Source organism: Engystomops pustulosus, unplaced genomic scaffold (genome assembly GCF_040894005.1).
Source record: "Engystomops pustulosus unplaced genomic scaffold, aEngPut4.maternal MAT_SCAFFOLD_99, whole genome shotgun sequence".
Lineage (NCBI taxonomy): Eukaryota > Metazoa > Chordata > Amphibia > Anura > Leptodactylidae > Engystomops > Engystomops pustulosus.
In genome coordinates this window covers 74969-97721 of record NW_027284983.1, presented here as the reverse complement: position 1 = coordinate 97721, position 22753 = coordinate 74969, and the positions used below count along the sequence as shown (strand labels likewise).

General features: G+C 47.2%; 1 protein-coding gene across 1 annotated transcript in view; it reads right to left on the bottom strand.

Moving 5' to 3' along the window:
• Window positions 1-249: 249 nt before the first annotated feature.
• LOC140107033 (protein inscuteable homolog) overlaps window positions 250-22753 on the bottom strand; it is a 77569-nt gene continuing 55065 nt past the window's right edge. The window contains exons 4-6 of the mRNA XM_072131595.1: window positions 14409-14564; window positions 11450-11526; window positions 250-523 (exon numbers count right to left, since the gene is read on the bottom strand). Coding sequence (XP_071987696.1) covers window positions 395-523; window positions 11450-11526; window positions 14409-14564 — 362 coding nt within the window. The 3' untranslated portion in view covers window positions 250-394. The remainder of the gene's footprint in view (window positions 524-11449; window positions 11527-14408; window positions 14565-22753) is intronic.

Genomic DNA, 22753 nt, shown 5'->3' with positions numbered 1-22753 from the left:
AATTGGAAGTTAAATCTCACACTCAGTCCGGATCAGTCGGATCGGCCCCCGAATTGTGGTGCATGGAAGCAGCTGCGCCAGAATCCGATGTTGTGTGACACAATCCCAGCGCAGCGGCTACTTATACCGGTCACAGCCGTGTAACCCCTGGAGAACAGGATCAGTCTGATGAAAGTGCAGGGTGACCCTTAGTGAATAAGCCCCACTGATCTGTAATCACCGAATAAAGTCTCAAACTCGTTTTTCCGCTTTCATGTCACTTTTATTGTAAAAGTTCGTTCTTTGTATATTTTTGCTTTATAGAAATCTGCTGAAAATACAAAACATCGCAGGCGTCTGTGACCGGCACGTGGATCTCACCGCCGGGGGGGGGGGCACATATTTTTGGCTTCCTCTATACAAAGCTCTCCTCCATATTAGAACATAGAAGGAAGGAGTCCACGAGCCGCGGGCGGACGAGCTGCTGCAGATCAGCCTCATCCAATCCCTCAGGACAAGCGATCGCCAACCGCCGCAGCGCAGCCTGCAGAGCCCAGGGGAGAAGGGGTTAATGAGCGGCTGTTATACAGAGACTTTATAATCAGTAACAGAAGAGGAAGAGAAATCTGAAAATCTATCAATAATAATCCTGTAATGTAATAAGACATGACTTTTATAACGCTCCAGTACTGATATAACCTGCAGATATTACATCACATGTGACTGATCTCCTCCTCTTATAACGCTCCAGTACTGATATAACCTGCAGATATTACATCACATGTGACTGATCTCCTCCTCTTATAATGCTCCAGTACTGATATAACCTGCAGATATTACATCACATGTGACTGATCTCCTCTTATAACGCTCCAGCACTGATATAACCTGCAGATATTACATCACATGTGACTGATCTCCTCCTCTTATAACGCTCCAGTACTGATATAACCTGCAGATATTACATCACATGTGACTGATCTCCTCTTATAACGCTCCAGTACTGATATAACCTGCAGATATTACATCACATGTGACTGATCCCCTCCTCTTATAACGCTCCAGTACTGATATAACCTGCAGATATTACATCACATGTGACTGATCTCCTCCTCTTATAACGCTCCAGTACTGATATAACCTGCAGATATTACATCACATGTGACTGATCTCCTCTTATAACGCTCCAGCACTGATATAACCTGCAGATATTACATCACATGTGACTGATCTCCTCTTATAACGCTCCAGTACTGATATAACCTGCAGATATTACATCACATGTCACTGATCTCCTCTTATAACGCTCCAGTACTGATATAACCTGCAGATATTACATCACATGTGACTGATCCCCTCCTCTTATAACGCTCCAGTACTGATATAACCTGCAGATATTACATCACATGTGACTGATCTCCTCCTCTTATAACGCTCCAGCACTGATATAACCTGCAGATATTACATCACATGTGACTGATCTCCTCTTATAACGCTCCAGTACTGATATAACCTGCAGATATTACATCACATGTGACTGATCTCCTCCTCTTATAACGCTCCAGTACTGATATAACCTGCAGATATTACATCACATGTGACTGATCTCCTCTTATAACGCTCCAGCACTGATATAACCTGCAGATATTACATCACATGTGACTGATCTCCTCTTATAACGCTCCAGTACTGATATAACCTGCAGATATTACATCACATGTCACTGATCTCCTCTTATAACGCTCCAGTACTGATATAACCTGCAGATATTACATCACATGTGACTGATCTCCTCTTATAACGCTCCAGTACTGATATAACCTGCAGATATTACATCACATGTGACTGATCTCCTCCTCTTATAACGCTCCAGTACTGATATAACCTGCAGATATTACATCACATGTGACTGATCTCCTCCTCTTATAACGCTCCAGTACTGATATAACCTGCAGATATTACATCACATGTGACTGATCTCCTCCTCTTATAACGCTCCAGCACTGATATAACCTGCAGATATTACATCACATGTGACTGATCTCCTCCTCTTATAACGCTCCAGCACTGATATAACCTGCAGATATTACATCACATGTGACTGATCCCCTCCTCTTATAACGCTCCAGTACTGATATAACCTGCAGATATTACATCACATGTGACTGATCTCCTCCTCTTATAACGCTCCAGCACTGATATAACCTGCAGATATTACATCACATGTGACTGATCTCCTCCTCTTATAACGCTCCAGCACTGATATAACCTGCAGATATTACATCACATGTGACTGATCTCCTCCTCTTATAACGCTCCAGCACTGATATAACCTGCAGATATTACATCACATGTGACTGATCCCCTCCTCTTATAACGCTCCAGTACTGATATAACCTGCAGATATTACATCACATGTGACTGATCTCCTCCTCTTATAACGCTCCAGCACTGATATAACCTGCAGATATTACATCACATGTGACTGATCCCCTCCTCTTATAACGCTCCAGTACTGATATAACCTGCAGATATTACATCACATGTGACTGATCTCCTCTTATAACGCTCCAGCACTGATATAACCTGCAGATATTACATCACATGTGACTGATCTCCTCCTCTTATAACGCTCCAGCACTGATATAACCTGCAGATATTACATCACATGTGACTGATCTCCTCTTATAACGCTCCAGTACTGATATAACCTGCAGATATTACATCACATGTGACTGATCTCCTCCTCTTATAACGCTCCAGCACTGATATAACCTGCAGATATTACATCACATGTGACTGATCTCCTCCTCTTATAACGCTCCAGCACTGATATAACCTGCAGATATTACATCACATGTGACTGATCTCCTCCTCTTATAACGCTCCAGCACTGATATAACCTGCAGATATTACATCACATGTGACTGATCCCCTCCTCTTATAACGCTCCAGTACTGATATAACCTGCAGATATTACATCACATGTGACTGATCTCCTCTTATAACGCTCCAGCACTGATATAACCTGCAGATATTACATCACATGTGACTGATCTCCTCCTCTTATAACGCTCCAGTACTGATATAACCTGCAGATATTACATCACATGTGACTGATCTCCTCCTCTTATAACGCTCCAGTACTGATATAACCTGCAGATATTACATCACATGTGACTGATCTCCTCTTATAACGCTCCAGTACTGATATAACCTGCAGATATTACATCACATGTGACTGATCCCCTCCTCTTATAACGCTCCAGCACTGATATAACCTGCAGATATTACATCACATGTGACTGATCTCCTCCTCTTATAACGCTCCAGCACTGATATAACCTGCAGATATTACATCACATGTGACTGATCTCCTCCTCTTATAACGCTCCAGCACTGATATAACCTGCAGATATTACATCACATGTGACTGATCCCCTCCTCTTATAACGCTCCAGTACTGATATAACCTGCAGATATTACATCACATGTGACTGATCTCCTCCTCTTATAACGCTCCAGTACTGATATAACCTGCAGATATTACATCACATGTGACTGATCTCCTCCTCTTATAACGCTCCAGCACTGATATAACCTGCAGATATTACATCACATGTGACTGATCTCCTCTTATAACGCTCCAGCACTGATATAACCTGCAGATATTACATCACATGTGACTGATCTCCTCCTCTTATAACGCTCCAGCACTGATATAACCTGCAGATATTACATCACATGTGACTGATCTCCTCCTCTTATAACGCTCCAGTACTGATATAACCTGCAGATATTACATCACATGTGACTGATCTCCTCCTCTTATAATGCTCCAGCACTGATATAACCTGCAGATATTACATCACATGTGACTGATCCCCTCCTCTTATAACGCTCCAGCACTGATATAACCTGCAGATATTACATCACATGTGACTGATCTCCTCCTCTTATAACGCTCCAGTACTGATATAACCTGCAGATATTACATCACATGTGACTGATCTCCTCCTCTTATAACGCTCCAGCACTGATATAACCTGCAGATATTACATCACATGTGACTGATCTCCTCCTCTTATAACGCTCCAGTACTGATATAACCTGCAGATATTACATCACATGTGACTGATCTCCTCCTCTTATAACGCTCCAGCACTGATATAACCTGCAGATATTACATCACATGTGACTCATCTCCTCTTATAACGCTCCAGTACTGATATAACCTGCAGATATTACATCACATGTGACTGATCTCCTCCTCTTATAACGCTCCAGTACTGATATAACCTGCAGATATTACATCACATGTGACTGATCTCCCCCTCTTATAACGCTCCAGTACTGATATAACCTGCAGATATTACATCACATGTGACTGATCTCCTCCTCTTATAACGCTCCAGCACTGATATAACCTGCAGATATTACATCACATGTGACTGATCTCCTCCTCTTATAACGCTCCAGCACTGATATAACCTGCAGATATTACATCCCATGTGACTGATCTCCTCTTATAACACTCCAGTACTGATATAACCTGCAGATATTACATCACATGTGACTGATCTCCTCCTCTTATAACGCTCCAGTACTGATATAACCTGCAGATATTACATCACATGTGACTGATCTCCTCCTCTTATAACGCTCCAGTACTGATATAACCTGCAGATATTACATCACATGTGACTGATCTCCTCCTCTTATAACGCTCCAGCACTGATATAACCTGCAGATATTACATCACATGTGACTGATCTCCTCCTCTTATAATGCTCCAGTACTGATATAACCTGCAGATATTACATCACATGTGACTGATCTCCTCTTATAACGCTCCAGTACTGATATAACCTGCAGATATTACATCACATGTGACTGATCTCCTCCTCTTATAACGCTCCAGTACTGATATAACCTGCAGATATTACATCACATGTGACTGATCTCCTCCTCTTATAACGCTCCAGCACTGATATAACCTGCAGATATTACATCACATGTGACTGATCTCCTCCTCTTATAACGCTCCAGTACTGATATAACCTGCAGATATTACATCACATGTGACTGATCCCCTCCTCTTATAACGCTCCAGTACTGATATAACCTGCAGATATTACATCACATGTGACTGATCTCCTCCTCTTATAACGCTCCAGCACTGATATAACCTGCAGATATTACATCACATGTGACTGATCCCCTCCTCTTATAACGCTCCAGCACTGATATAACCTGCAGATATTACATCACATGTGACTGATCTCCTCCTCTTATAACGCTCCAGTACTGATATAACCTGCAGATATTACATCACATGTGACTGATCTCCTCTTATAACGCTCCAGTACTGATATAACCTGCAGATATTACATCACATGTGACTGATCTCCTCCTCTTATAACGCTCCAGTACTGATATAACCTGCAGATATTACATCACATGTGACTGATCTCCTCCTCTTATAACGCTCCAGTACTGATATAACCTGCAGATATTACATCACATGTGACTGATCTCCTCCTCTTATAACGCTCCAGTACTGATATAACCTGCAGATATTACATCACATGTGACTGATCTCCTCTTATAACGCTCCAGTACTGATATAACCTGCAGATATTACATCACATGTGACTGATCTCCTCCTCTTATAACGCTCCAGTACTGATATAACCTGCAGATATTACATCACATGTGACTGATCTCCTCTTATAACGCTCCAGTACTGATATAACCTGCAGATATTACATCACATGTGACTGATCTCCTCTTATAACGCTCCAGTACTGATATAACCTGCAGATATTACATCACATGTGACTGATCTCCTCCTCTTATAACGCTCCAGTACTGATATAACCTGCAGATATTACATCACATGTGACTGATCTCCTCCTCTTATAACGCTCCAGCACTGATATAACCTGCAGATATTACATCACATGTGACTGATCTCCTCCTCTTATAACGCTCCAGTACTGATATAACCTGCAGATATTACATCACATGTGACTGATCCCCTCCTCTTATAACGCTCCAGTACTGATATAACCTGCAGATATTACATCACATGTGACTGATCTCCTCCTCTTATAACGCTCCAGCACTGATATAACCTGCAGATATTACATCACATGTGACTGATCCCCTCCTCTTATAACGCTCCAGCACTGATATAACCTGCAGATATTACATCACATGTGACTGATCTCCTCCTCTTATAACGCTCCAGTACTGATATAACCTGCAGATATTACATCACATGTGACTGATCTCCTCCTCTTATAACGCTCCAGCACTGATATAACCTGCAGATATTACATCACATGTGACTGATCTCCTCCTCTTATAACGCTCCAGCACTGATATAACCTGCAGATATTACATCACATGTGACTGATCTCCTCCTCTTATAACGCTCCAGTACTGATATAACCTGCAGATATTACATCACATGTGACTGATCTCCTCCTCTTATAACGCTCCAGTACTGATATAACCTGCAGATATTACATCACATGTGACTGATCTCCTCTTATAACGCTCCAGTACTGATATAACCTGCAGATATTACATCACATGTGACTGATCTCCTCCTCTTATAACGCTCCAGTACTGATATAACCTGCAGATATTACATCACATGTGACTGATCCCCTCCTCTTATAACGCTCCAGCACTGATATAACCTGCAGATATTACATCACATGTGACTGATCTCCTCCTCTTATAACGCTCCAGTACTGATATAACCTGCAGATATTACATCACATGTGACTGATCTCCTCCTCTTATAACGCTCCAGTACTGATATAACCTGCAGATATTACATCACATGTGACTGATCTCCTCCTCTTATAACGCTCCAGCACTGATATAACCTGCAGATATTACATCACATGTGACTGATCCCCTCCTCTTATAACGCTCCAGTACTGATATAACCTGCAGATATTACATCACATGTGACTGATCTCCTCCTCTTATAACGCTCCAGTACTGATATAACCTGCAGATATTACATCACATGTGACTGATCTCCTCCTCTTATAACGCTCCAGCACTGATATAACCTGCAGATATTACATCACATGTGACTGATCTCCTCCTCTTATAACGCTCCAGTACTGATATAACCTGCAGATATTACATCACATGTGACTGATCCCCTCCTCTTATAACGCTCCAGTACTGATATAACCTGCAGATATTACATCACATGTGACTGATCTCCTCCTCTTATAACGCTCCAGTACTGATATAACCTGCAGATATTACATCACATGTGACTGATCCCCTCCTCTTATAACGCTCCAGTACTGATATAACCTGCAGATATTACATCACATGTGACTGATCCCCTCCTCTTATAACGCTCCAGTACTGATATAACCTGCAGATATTACATCACATGTGACTGATCTCCTCCTCTTATAACGCTCCAGTACTGATATAACCTGCAGATATTACATCACATGTGACTGATCTCCTCCTCTTATAACGCTCCAGCACTGATATAACCTGCAGATATTACATCACATGTGACTGATCTCCTCCTCTTATAACGCTCCAGTACTGATATAACCTGCAGATATTACATCACATGTGACTGATCTCCTCCTCTTATAACGCACCAGTACTGATATAACCTGCAGATATTACATCACATGTGACTGATCTCCTCCTCTTATAACGCTCCAGTACTGATATAACCTGCAGATATTACATCACATGTGACTGATCTCCTCCTCTTATAACGCTCCAGCACTGATATAACCTGCAGATATTACATCACATGTGACTCATCTCCTCTTATAACGCTCCAGTACTGATATAACCTGCAGATATTACATCACATGTGACTGATCTCCTCCTCTTATAACGCTCCAGCACTGATATAACCTGCAGATATTACATCACATGTGACTGATCTCCTCTTATAACGCTCCAGTACTGATATAACCTGCAGATATTACATCACATGTGACTGATCTCCTCCTCTTATAACGCTCCAGCACTGATATAACCTGCAGATATTACATCACATGTGACTGATCTCCTCTTATAACGCTCCAGTACTGATATAACCTGCAGATATTACATCACATGTGACTGATCTCCTCCTCTTATAACGCTCCAGTACTGATATAACCTGCAGATATTACATCACATGTGACTGATCTCCTCCTCTTATAACGCTCCAGTACTGATATAACCTGCAGATATTACATCACATGTGACTGATCTCCTCCTCTTATAACGCTCCAGTACTGATATAACCTGCAGATATTACATCACATGTGACTGATCTCCTCCTCTTATAACGCTCCAGTACTGATATAACCTGCAGATATTACATCACATGTGACTGATCTCCTCCTCTTATAACGCTCCAGTACTGATATAACCTGCAGATATTACATCACATGTGACTGATCTCCTCCTCTTATAACGCTCCAGCACTGATATAACCTGCAGATATTACATCACATGTGACTCATCTCCTCTTATAACGCTCCAGTACTGATATAACCTGCAGATATTACATCACATGTGACTGATCTCCTCCTCTTATAACGCTCCAGCACTGATATAACCTGCAGATATTACATCACATGTGACTGATCTCCTCCTCTTATAACGCTCCAGTACTGATATAACCTGCAGATATTACATCACATGTGACTGATCTCCTCCTCTTATAACGCTCCAGTACTGATATAACCTGCAGATATTACATCACATGTGACTGATCTCCTCCTCTTATAACGCTCCAGCACTGATATAACCTGCAGATATTACATCACATGTGACTGATCTCCTCCTCTTATAACGCTCCAGTACTGATATAACCTGCAGATATTACATCACATGTGACTGATCTCCTCCTCTTATAACGCTCCAGCACTGATATAACCTGCAGATATTACATCACATGTGACTGATCTCCTCCTCTTATAACGCTCCAGTACTGATATAACCTGCAGATATTACATCACATGTGACTGATCTCCTCTTATAACGCTCCAGTACTGATATAACCTGCAGATATTACATCACATGTGACTGATCTCCTCCTCTTATAACGCTCCAGTACTGATATAACCTGCAGATATTACATCACATGTGACTGATCTCCTCTTATAACGCTCCAGTACTGATATAACCTGCAGATATTACATCACATGTGACTGATCCCCTCCTCTTATAACGCTCCAGCACTGATATAACCTGCAGATATTACATCACATGTGACTGATCCCCTCCTCTTATAACGCTCCAGCACTGATATAACCTGCAGATATTACATCACATGTGACTGATCTCCTCTTATAACGCTCCAGCACTGATATAACCTGCAGATATTACATCACATGTGACTGATCTCCTCTTATAACGCTCCAGTACTGATATAACCTGCAGATATTACATCACATGTGACTGATCTCCTCTTATAACGCTCCAGTACTGATATAACCTGCAGATATAACATCACGTGTGACTGATCTCCTCCTCTTATAACGCTCCAGCACTGATATAACCTGCAGATATTACATCACATGTGACTGATCTCCTCTTATAACGCTCCAGCACTGATATAACCTGCAGATATTACATCACATGTGACTGATCTCCTCTTATAACGCTCCAGTACTGATATAACCTGCAGATATTACATCACATGTGACTGATCTCCTCTTATAACGCTCCAGTACTGATATAACCTGCAGATATAACATCACGTGTGACTGATCTCCTCCTCTTATAACGCTCCAGCACTGATATAACCTGCAGATATTACATCACATGTGACTGATCTCCTCCTCTTATAACGCTCCAGCACTGATATAACCTGCAGATATTACATCACATGTGACTGATCTCCTCCTCTTATAACGCTCCAGCACTGATATAACCTGCAGATATTACATCACATGTGACTGATCTCCTCCTCTTATAACGCTCCAGTACTGATATAACCTGCAGATATTACATCACATGTGACTGATCTCCTCCTCTTATAACGCTCCAGTACTGATATAACCTGCAGATATTACATCACATGTGACTGATCTCCTCTTATAACGCTCCAGTACTGATATAACCTGCAGATATTACATCACATGTGACTGATCTCCTCTTATAACGCTCCAGTACTGATATAACCTGCAGATATTACATCACATGTGACTGATCTCCTCCTCTTATAACGCTCCAGTACTGATATAACCTGCAGATATTACATCACATGTGACTGATCTCCTCCTCTTATAACGCTCCAGTACTGATATAACCTGCAGATATTACATCACATGTGACTGATCTCCTCTTATAACGCTCCAGTACTGATATAACCTGCAGATATTACATCACATGTGACTGATCTCCTCTTATAACGCTCCAGTACTGATATAACCTGCAGATATTACATCACATGTGACTGATCTCCTCCTCTTATAACGCTCCAGTACTGATATAACCTGCAGATATTACATCACATGTGACTGATCTCCTCCTCTTATAACGCTCCAGTACTGATATAACCTGCAGATATTACATCACATGTGACTGATCTCCTCTTATAACGCTCCAGTACTGATATAACCTGCAGATATTACATCACATGTGACTGATCTCCTCTTATAACGCTCCAGTACTGATATAACCTGCAGATATTACATCACATGTGACTGATCTCCTCCTCTTATAACGCTCCAGTACTGATATAACCTGCAGATATTACATCACATGTGACTGATCTCCTCCTCTTATAACGCTCCAGTACTGATATAACCTGCAGATATTACATCACATGTGACTGATCTCCTCTTATAACGCTCCAGTACTGATATAACCTGCAGATATTACATCACATGTGACTGATCTCCTCCTCTTATAACGCTCCAGTACTGATATAACCTGCAGATATTACATCACATGTGACTGATCTCCTCCTCTTATAACGCTCCAGTACTGATATAACCTGCAGATATTACATCACATGTGACTGATCTCCTCTTATAACGCTCCAGTACTGATATAACCTGCAGATATTACATCACATGTGACTGATCTCCTCCTCTTATAACGCTCCAGTACTGATATAACCTGCAGATATTACATCACATGTGACTGATCTCCTCTTATAACGCTCCAGTACTGATATAACCTGCAGATATTACATCACATGTGACTGATCTCCTCCTCTTATAACGCTCCAGCACTGATATAACCTGCAGATATTACATCACATGTGACTGATCTCCTCCTCTTATAACGCTCCAGTACTGATATAACCTGCAGATATTACATCACATGTGACTGATCTCCTCTTATAACGCTCCAGTACTGATATAATGCTGCTGTGCTGTAATAACATGTGACCCCCGCTGTATAATATGATTAGTGGTGATTATTATAATATAAGGAATAATCGGAGCAGACGTACCAGGCAGGCCACGAGCACAGCGTCACTACTGAACCTCTCCTCCGGGTGGCGGCAGAGGGCAATGAGGCGAGGGATACCTGCAGGGAGCAGAGCGGGGGCTGTTACATATTATACGTCATGTATATCATAGTAGCACATGGACCAGCGCAGTCATGCTGTATTCTATAGGGACCAGCGCAGCCATTCTATATGCTATAGAGACCAGTGCAGCTATGCTATATTCTATAGGGACCAGTGCAATCATGCTGTATTTTATAGGGACCAGTGCAGCTATGCTATATTCTATAGGGACCAGTGCAATCATGCTGTATTTTATAGGGACCAGCGCAGCCATGCCATATGCTATAGGGACCAGTGCTGCCATGCTATATTCTATAGGGACCAGTGCAGTCATGCTGTATTCTATAGGGACCAGTGCAGCTATGCTATATTCTATAGGGACCAGTGCAATCATGCTGTATTTTATAGGGACCAGCGCAGCCATGCCATATGCTATAGGGACCAGTGCAGCCATGCTATATTCTATAGGGACCAGTGCAATCATGCTGTATTTTATAGGGACCAGCGCAGCCATGCCATATGCTATAGGGACCAGTGCTGCCATGCTATATTCTATAGGGACCAGTGCAGTCATGCTGTATTCTATAGGGACCAGCGCAGCCATGCCATATGCTATAGGGACCGACGCAGCCATGCTATATTCTATAGGGACCAGCACAGCCATGCCATATGCTATACTGACCAGTGGAGTCCTGTTATATTCTATAGGGACTAGTGCAGCCATGTTATATTCTATAGGGACCAGTGCAGTCATGCTGTATTTTAAAGGGACCAGCACAGCCATGCTGTATTCTATAAGGACCAGCGCAGTCATGATGTATTCTATAGGGACCATTGCAGCTATGCTATATTCTATGGGGACCAGCACAGCCATGCCATATGCTATAGAGGCCAGCGCAGCCATGCTGTATTATATAGGGACCAGCACAGCCATGCTGTATTCTATAGGGACCAGCACAGCCATGCTGTATTCTATAGGGACCAGCGCAGCCATGCTATATTCTATAGGGACCAGCACAGCCATGCTATATTCTATAGGTACCAGTGGAGCCCTGTTGTATTCTATAGGGAACAGCGCAAGCATGCTATATTTTATAGGGACCGGTGGAGTGCTGTTATATTCTATAGGGACTAGTGCAGCCATGTTATATTCTATAGGGACCAGTGCAGTCATGTTATGTTCTATAGGGACCAGTGCAGCCATATTATATTCTATAGGGACCAGTGCAGCCATTTTATATTCTATAGGGACCAGAACATTCCTGTTATTTTCTATAGGGACCAGAACAGTCATGTTATTTTCTATAGGAACTAGCACAGCCATGCTATATTCTATAGGGACCAGTGCCTGCATCATGTATTCTATAGGGACCAGTGCCTGCATCATGTATTCTATAGGGACCAGTGCAGTCATAGTATACTCTATAGGGACCGGTACAGTTCTGTTATTTTCTATACGGATTAGCACAGTCCTGTTTTATTCTATAGGGACCAGTGCAGCTATATTATATTCTATAGGGACCAGTGCAGCCATATTATATTCTATAGGGACCAGTGCAGCCATAATATATTCTATAGCGTCCAGCACAGTCCTGTTGTTTTCTATAGGGACCAGTGCCGTCATGATATATTCTATAGGGACCAGTGCAGTCATAGTATACTCTATAGGGACCGGTACAGTTCTGTTATTTTCTATACGGATTAGCACAGTCCTGTTGTATTCTATAGGGACCAGTGCATCCATATTATATTCTATAGGGACCAGTGCGGCCATACTGTATTCTATAGGTACCAGTGCAGTCCTGTTTTATTCTATAGGGGCTATTGCAGCCATGTTATATTCTATAGGGACCAGTGCAGCCATACTATATTCTATAGCGTCCAGCACAGTCCTGTTGTTTTATATAGGGACCAGTGCAGTCATGTTATATTCTATAGGGACCAGTGCAGTCATGTTATGTTCTATAGGGACCAGTGCAGCCATGTTATATTCTATAGGGACCAGAACATTCCTGTTATTTTCTATAGGGACCAGAACAGTCCTGTTATTTTCTATAGGGACTAGCACAGCCACGCTATATTCTATAGGGACTAGTGCCATCATGATATATTCTATAGGGACCAGTGCCGTCATGATATATTCTATAGGGACCAGTGCAGTCATAGTATACTCTATAGGGACCGGTACAGTTCTTTTATTTTCTATACGGATTAGCACAGTCCTGTTGTATTCTATAGGGACTAGTGCAGTCCTGTTATATTCTATAGGGACTAGTGCAGTCCTGTTATATTCTATAGGGACAGGCACAGTCCTGTTATATTCTATACGGATTAGCACAGTCCTGTTGTATTCTATAGGGACTATTGCAGTCCTGTTATATTCTATAGGGACCGGTGCAGTCCTGTTATATTCTATAGGGACCAGTGCAGTCCTGATATATTCTATAGGGACCGGAACAGTCCTGTTATATTCTATAGGAACTAGTGCAGTCCTGTTGTATTCTATAGGGACTGGTGCAGTCCTGTTATATTCTATAGGGACCGGTGCAGTCCTGTTATACTCTATAGGGACCAGTGCAGTCCTGTTATATTCTATTGGGACCGGTGCAGTCCTGTTATAATCTATAGGGACCAGTGCAGTCCTGTTACAATCTTTAGGGACTGTAATTCCGGGGTTATACCTATAGTACTGTAATTAGAGGTAATCTTGTAGGGAGTGGACACCGCAGGTCTGATCACCTGTCAGGGTACCCAGCTTTTCTATACAGTATAATCCACTTCTCTCAGAGACCTCTGGATGTAACGGCGGCCGCCATGTTCTTATTCTCTGCAATATTTCTCTATATTTCACTATGTTGTCATGTAACTCACATCCCCCACAATGCAATGCGTTACGTACACTCATGATTTATGGCGGATTTTGCAATCTCCGGATCCCGGCAGAGACGAGCGATGGTGATGGCCGACTTCTGCAGCACCCGCTCACAGGCCGCAACCTCCGCAGCACTGCCGCTCAGGGTCTTCTCCGTCAGCATCCCGATCAGAGACGTCATCCCTGCGTACAGAGGCAACGGCATACACGGAACAGTGAGTGCAGCTCTGGAGGGTAACACAGGTGATGGTGGTATGGAGAGAGGTATTGCTGGGACTAGTGGTGCGGCTATGGTGGGAGGTGATGATGTGAGTAGATACTGGTGTGGCTGGAGGTGTTGCTGGGACTTGTGGTGCTGCTATGGTGGGAGGTGATGATGTGAGTAGATACTGGTGTGGCTGGAGGTGTTGCTGGGACTTGTGGTGCTGCTATGGTGGGATGGTGTTGTGGGATGTTTTGCCGGTGATAGGGGGGGGTATGGTGGGATCTGGTCCTGTTGTGCCCCCAGCGGTGGCAGAAGTTATGCCAGTGTCACTGCTGGGGGAGATTTCGCATCCTCCTCGTCTTGGGGGCAATATTTTGCAGCATCGTCTTCAGAAGGCTCTGAGAAAAGGGGAAAGATCAATCACTGTAGAGGGTGGAGAGGTTGATCTGTCCTTCTGGATAGAGAGGCACGGCCTTGGAGCCTTCTGAGAAAATAGAGGGGGGGAAACTGCATGGTCCCTCCCGACAGCCGGGCCAGGTGGCGCCCGTAGGAACGTGGTCCGTCTTAGGTGGCGGGGCAGTGATGCGTGTCCTCCTAGAGAAGGGCTTCAGGGCGATGGACGTCTTTGGCTCGATCCTTCCTTATGGCACATCTCAGGTCGATGTCAGGTTTGTTCGCCCGGAGGGACTTGAGCTCTTCTGGGGGAATTATGAGCTGAGATAGAACGAGCCCGGGTGGCCAGACTTTGCTGTTCAGGCCGTGTCTCGCCAAAATCAGGTCAAGAAGGTGATCATCTTAACCCTTAATGAATCACTTTCTTGCTATGACATCATGACTTGGCTTGGGCAATATGGTGAAGTGTTAGAAACGATGAGTATGGTATCTGGTCAGGGGCCTGGACCTTCATGGTGAAGTTGAGGCGTTCAGGTAACTCAGTTGCCCACATCCCTTCATCAGCCTTCCTGGGGAGGGATCGGATCCTGATCTTCTACCGGGGGCAGCCTAAGCTCCCATTATGAGAGTATGGATGAGGATAAGAGGGCGTGGCTACAGGAAAAGCGCAAGCGTGGCGCCAAAAAGAAGGGGATTCACAATCTTCTCCCACCCTGACTCAGAAGCCTAAGGAAGGTAAAACTGATTCCCCTCCGGTTGGGAAGTGAGAGTGCTCCTTATGGAGAATGTAAATTAAGGCCACAGGTAGTCTGTTCCTTCTGGAGTAGATAGACGGGTTTGGGTTTAACCCCGCATAATGTCCTTAGGCTTCTTGTAGGTCAGGCCTGATGTCAAGGGAGCCGCCTTACAAGGAGCTACAAGAGGCGTGGTGTTCCTTATCCCGTCCTGGAGAACTTTGCATATTTTTCCAGAATCCCCTCTGGTTGGTCTTTCCAACCGGTTACAAGCCCCTCACAACATCTCTGCCTCAGAGGTTGAGGGTGAGGTCCCGGAGAGGGCGGGAGGGCTTTCAGGAGATGCTGAGTCCTCAGAATGGGAGACTGACCTGGAGTCCGGAGACGAGGATGAAAAAGCTAAAATGGACACAACAGCGTCAAAAAAGAGAGGGAAAGGGTCCTCTTCCGAAACTGAGGAGAAGGGCGGTGGGAAAAAGAAAGCCGTCTAACTCAATCACTCATGATGGCGGCACCCACTCCGTTGATGCTGGCGTCCATTAATGTCGCCAGCATTAAGTCTGATGCGGCTAGATTTGCGGCCTTTGATTTTCTCGGCCGTGTTGAAGCCGACATTTTATTTTTGCAGGAAACCAGGCTGCCGGATTTGGCGGCCGTGTTTAAAGCTAAGAGGGAATGGAGACACGGGCCTTCCTATTGGTCTCTTGCGGCCGAGCCGTATAGCGGAGTGGCGGTCCTTTTTACCGCACCGGTAGAATGCCGACGAGTTATTGAGTTAGAAATGGGGAGGTGCCTGATCCTGGATGTCCTCATGAAGGGACAAGAACTTCGCCTAATTAACATCTATGGTCCCCAGTCCAAGTGGGACAGGAAGTGTCTCTTTATGAGGATCAAGCCCTACCTTTTTACAAGTCGGCAGGTGGTCTTTGGAGGGGACTTCAATGCTGTCACGAGGTCCCAGGATAGGGGAGGTTCCAGAGACGAGCTGACTTATGATAGCGTCGCTCTTAATAGCATAGCCAGTGAGGCTCGCCTGGTGGATGTCCACATCCGGCACACCCCAGGCCACGCGGGGTTCACCTATTATAGGGGTAGCTGCAGGTCTAGAATAGACAGGTTTTATTTAAAGGAGGAAGCCATTTCTTCAGCGGTGTCCGTTGTTGAGGTGGAGTTCTCCGACCACTGTCTAATTTTGTTTTCTCTGAATGTTACAGAGACCCCCCGGATGGGAAGAGGCTACTGGAAGCTCAATTCGTCTCTCCTGGAAGAAGCAGAGATAAGACAATCCTTTGAGGACTTTCTTCAGAGCCAGGTACCATTGCTGGGCCTTTGTAGCAGTAAGTCAGAGTGGTGGGAGATGCTCAAGAAAAGGGTGGCGAGATTCTTCCGCCAGCTCTCGAGCCTCAGGAGTCTGGACAGGTACCGCCTGTATCAGGGCCTGAGGAGGAAACTCCAGCATCTCGTCTCGACTGGAGGTAGTCGTGAGGACATCTCCAGAGTGAAATCCTTGCTGAAGAGGTGTCAGTACGATAGACACGCATCTTTGGTTTTTGAGAGGGATTACGGGAAATACCGCTCTCCCGACCCTTACAGGAACTGCAAGATGTCAGTGAATGGTAAAGTTGTCACAGGACTGGTTGACAGTACGGGATCCCTGAAAAGGTCCAGATCAGGGATTCTGGAGGTCGTCAGATCCTTCTACTCGCACCTCTTGGGCAGGAAGGATCTAGATCGGGATGTGATGTCGGCTTTCCTGGCTGAAACTGTCCCTGAGCCAGGAGTAGACCCCTCTCTTGATGTTTTGACAGAGATGATCAGGGAAGAGGAAGTCAGCCGGGCGATTGAAGGGCTCGCCCTCAAGAAATCGCCGGGTACAGGCTTAACATCTGAGTTCTATAAGACCTTTAAGGACGCCTTGGTTCCCCTCTTGACTGAGGTATTCAATGAGTGTCTTTCCTCGGGCGCTCTGCCGAAGTCAATGAGGAGGTCAGTCCTGATCATCCTGTCAAAGGGTAAGGACCGATCTCGTATTGAGAACTGGCGTCCCATAGCGCTTCTCAATACGGACAGAAAGGTTTTGGCAAAGGTGCTGTTTAATCGGCTGGTGCAGTTTGCACCCCGGCTCCTTTCGGGGACCCAGCACTGCTCTGTTCCAGGCCGCAGTACATTTAGTGCTGTGCTTTGTGTCCGGGAGGCAGTGGAGCAGGGCAGGGCTGGTAACTGGAAGGGGTACTTGCTGTCCTTGGACCAGGCAAAAGCGTTTGATCGGGTTGACCACGAGTACCTCTGGTCTGTCCTTCTGAGGTATGGCCTGCCGGGGGAGTTTGTTGATTGGCTGAAGGCTTTCGCCAGGGTTGTCCTCTGAGCTCACTTCTGCACGTGTTCACAATTGAACCATTCCTTAGGAGGGTTGATCGTTGGGTGCTGGTGGGAGTCGAGATTGACCAGGCAGCACCAGAAGCCACTCTAAGGGCGGTAGTATATGCCATTAATGTCACCATTTATGTGTCCTTGGGAGAAAAGGCACAGTGGGTGATGTTAACCAGTGGAAGGGTTGGTCTTTGACCCTCAGAGAAAGGGTTAACCTGATTAAAACTTACCTGCTCCCGTTGCTGATATATCTGGGCAGTGTGTGCATGTTGCCAGAACCCCTCTGGGCTCGGGTCTACAGTCTGTTCTTCCAGCTGTTATGGGGGAATAGGCTGAACCTTATCAGGAGGGAGGTTACTTACCGCACGAGGAGACAAGGAGGGTTGTGTATGGTCAACCCTGTGGTGTTCCTAGTGAATACCTTTCTTAAGATCAATGTAGCAAACCTCTGAAAAGAGAGGGCTCCTCCATGGGTATACTCCTGCAGGGGATGGGCTCCTCCGTGGGTATACTCCTGCAGGGGATGGGCTCCTCCGTGGGTATACTCCTGCAGGGGATGGGCTCCTCCGTGGGTATACTCCTGCAGGGGATGGGCTCCTCCGTGGGTATACTCCTGTAGGGGATGGGCTCCTCCGTGGGTATACTCCTGCAGGGGATGGGCTCCTCCGTGGGTATACTCCTGCAGGGGATGGGCTCCTCCGTGGGTATACTCCTGCAGGGGATGGGCTCCTCCGTGGGTATACTCCTGCAGGGGATGGGCTCCTCCGTGGGTATACTCCTGTAGGGGATGGGCTCCTCCGTGGGTATACTCCTGCAGGGGATGGGCTCCTCCGTGGGTATACTCCTGCAGGGGATGGGCTCCTCCGTGGGTATACTCCTGCAGGGGATGGGCTCCTCCGTGGGTATACTCCTGCAGGGGATGGGCTCCTCCGTGGGTATACTCCTGCAGGGGATGGGCTCCTCCGTGGGTATACTCCTGCAGGGGATGGGCTCCTCCGTGGGTATACTCCTGCAGGGGATGGTTTCGGCCTTTCTTCCAGGAATGGGAGACAGGAGGACAAGTGAAGGATCTCCGTACACCGCATGGGCATCTTCCGGCTTACGCTACCCCGGTTCTGAAGGTGATTCGCCGGTGGGGTCTGGGAATGTGGGAGATCAGGACCATGTCGAGGAAACTCCTTGACAAGAGGGTTCTGTTGACCCATTTCCAGAAGCCTCTGGCCCTCAGGGATTGCCCAAGTCGGGATCTTGGGGGTGGGTTTGAGTTTATTGAATTCCATCAGGATCCCCTTGAAGTTTTGGGACGTGACTTGGCGCTGCTTCCATGGAAAGCTGTGTGTGAGGGACAATCTGAAGTGTAGGAGCTCTGAGGAAAGGGGTTGTCCCCGGGAGGAGTGCGGTGGCCTGCTGGAGAGCATGGACCACTTCCTGCTTCAGTGCCCCTTTAACACAGAGGTGTACAACCGGGTGGGCGCTTCCATCCATTGGCCCAGGTTGGCCGGTCTCTCCTATGCGGAGTGGGCCTATGGAGTATTCAGAGGCCTGGGTGGCCGGGACCGATGCACGTTATTCCTAGTTAGCCTAGTGGTCAGGTACCACACGTGGAATGCACGGTGTTTAGTATCGACGCAGCGTAAAATACTCCCGGTGGATGAGGTGGATAGGAACATTCTGGGTGACCTGGTGAAGGTGCGCTCTCTGGAGTATGAGAGGCTGGGCACGGGGAGGACCTCTCTCCTTAGTGTCCCTAAGTCTCTCCTCTCCCTCCTGGTGAAGGTGCGCTCTCTGGAGTATGAGAGGCTGGGCACGGGGAGGGCCTCTCTCCTTAGTGTCCCTTAGTCTGTCCTCTCCCTCCTGGTGAAGGTGCGCTCTCTGGAGTATGAGAGGCTGGGCACGGGGAGGGCCTCTCTCCTTAGTGTCCCTTAGTCTGTCCTCTCCCTCCTGGTGAAGGTGCGCTCTCTGGAGTATGAGAGGCTGGGCACGGGGAGGGCCTCTCTCCTTAGTGTCCCTTAGTTTGTCCTCTCCCTCCTGGTGAAGGTGGCTCTCTGGAATATGAGAGGCTGGGCACGGGGAGGGCCTCTCTCCTTAGTGTCCCTTAGTCTGTCCTCTCCCTCCTGGTGAAGGTGCGTTCTCTGGAGTATGAGAGGCTGGGCACGGGGAGGGCCTCTCTCCTTAGTGTCCCTTAGTTTGTCCTCTCCCTCCTGGTGAAGGTGGCTCTCTGGAATATGAGAGGCTGGGCACGGGGAGGGCCTCTCTCCTTAGTGTCCCTTAGTCTGTCCTCTCCCTCCTGGTGAAGGTGCGCTCTCTGGAGTATGAGAGGCTGGGCACGGGGAGGGCCTCTCTCCTTAGTGTCCCTTAGTCTGTCCTCTCCTCTCCTGGTGATGGTGCGCTCTCTGGAGTATGAGAGGCTGGGCACAGGGAGGGCCTCTCTCCTTAGTGCCCCTTAGTCTGTCCTCTCCCTTCCTGGTGCAGGTGCGCTCTCTGGAGTATGAGAGGCTGGGCACGGGGAGGACCTCTCTCCTTAGTGTCCCTTAGTCTGTCCTCTTCCCCCTGGTGCAGATGCGCTCTCTGGAGTATGAGAGACTGGGCACGGGGAGGGTCTCTCTCCTTAGTGTCCCTTAGTCTGTCCTCTCCCTCCTGGTGAAGGTGCGCTCTCTGGAATATGAGAGGCTGGGCACGGGGAGGGCCTCTCTCCTTAGTGTCCCTTAGTCTGTCCTCTCCCTCCTGGTGAAGGTGCGCTCTCTGGAGTATGAGAGGCTGGGCACGGGGAGGGCCTCTCTCCTTAGTGTCCCTTAGTCTGTCCTCTCCCCCTGGTGAAGCTGCGCTCTCTGGAGTATGAGAGGCTGGGCACGGGGAGGACCTCTCTCGTTAGTGTCCCTTAGTCTGTCCTCTCCCCTCCTGGTGAAGCTGCGCTCTCTGGAGTATGAGAGGCTGGGCACGGGGAGGACCTCTCTCCTTAGTGTCCCTAAGTCTCTCCTCTCCCTCCTGGTGAAGGTGCGCTCTCTGGAGTATGAGAGGCTGGGCACGGGGAGGGCCTCTCTCCTTAGTATCCCTTAGTCTGTCCTCTCCCTCCTGGTGAAGGTGCGCTCTCTGGACTATGAGAGGCTGGGCACGTGGAGGGCCTCTCTGCTTAGTGTCCCTTAGTCTGTCCTCTCCCCTCCTGGTGAAGGTGCGCTCTCTGGAGTATGAGAGGCTGGGCACAGGGAGGGCCTCTCTCCTTAGTGTCCCTCAGTCTGTCCTCTCCCCCTGGTGAAGGTGCGCTCTCTGGAGTATGAGAGGCTGGGCATGGGGAGGGCCTCTCTCCTTAGTGTCCCTTAGTCTGTCCTCTCCTCTCCTGGTGAAGGTGCGCTCTCTGGAGTATGAGAGGCTGGGCACGGGAAGGGCCTCTCTCCTTAGTGTCCCTTAGTCTGTCCTCTCCTCTCCTGGTGAAGGTGCGCTCTTTGGAGTATGAGAGGCTGGGCACGGGGAGGACCTCTCTCCTTAGTGCCCCTTAGTCTGTCCTCTACCCCTGGTGAAGGTGCGCTCTCTGGAGTATGAGAGGCTGGACACGGGGAGGACCTCTCTCCTTAGTGTCCCTTAGTCTGTCCTCTCCTCCTGGTGAAGGTGCGCTCTCTGGAGTATGAGAGGCTGGGCACGGGGAGGGCCTCTCTCCTTAGTGTCCCTTAGCCTGTCCTCTCCCCTCCTGGTGAAGGTGCGCTCTCTGGAGCATGAAAGGCTGGGCACTGGGAGGACCTCTCTCCTTAGTGTCCCTTAGTCTGTCCTCTCCCCTCCTGGTGAAGGTGCGCTCTCCGGAGTATGAGAGGCTGGGCACGGGGAGGGCCTCTCTCCTTAGTGTCCCTTAGTCTGTCCTCTCCCTCCTGGTGAAGGTGCGCTCTCTGGAGTATGAGAGGCTGGGCACGGGGAGGGCCTCTCTCCTTAGTGTCCCTTAGTCTGTCCTCTCCCTCCTGGTGAAGGTGCGCTCTCTGGAGTATGAGAGGCTGGGCACGGGGAGGACCTCTCTCCTTAGTGCCCCTTAGTCTGCCCTCTCCCCTCCTGGTGAAGGTGCGCTCTCTGGAGTATGAGAGGCTGGGCACGGGGAGGGCCTCTCTCCTTAGTGCCCCTTAGTCTGTCCTCTCCCCTCCTGGTGAAGGTGCGCTCTCTGGAGTATGAGAGGCTGGGCACGGGGAGGACCTCTCTCCTTAGTGTCCCTTAGTCTGTCCTCTCCCTCCTGGTGAAGGTTCGCTCTCTGGAGTATGAGAGGCTGGGCACTGGGAGGGCCTCTCTCCTTAGTGTCCCTTAGTCTGCCCTCTCCCTCCTGGTGAAGGTGCGCTCTCTGGAGTATGAGAGGCTGGGCACGGGGAGGACCTCTCTCCTTAGTGTCCCTTAGTCTGTCCTCTCCCCTCCTGGTGAAGGTGCACTCTCTAGAGTATGAGAGGCTGGGCACGGGGAGGACCTCTCTCCTTAGTGTCCCTTAGTCTGTCCTCTCCCCTCCTGGTGAAGGTGCACTCTCTAGAGTATGAGAGGCTGGGCACGGGGAGGACCTCTCTCCTTAGTGTCCCTTAGTCTGTCCTCTCCCTCCTGGTGAAGGTGCGCTCTCTGGAGTATGAGAGGCTGGGCACGGGGAGGACCTCTCTCCTTAGTGTCCCTTAGTCTGTCCTCTCCCTCCTGGTGAAGGTTCGCTCTCTGGAGTA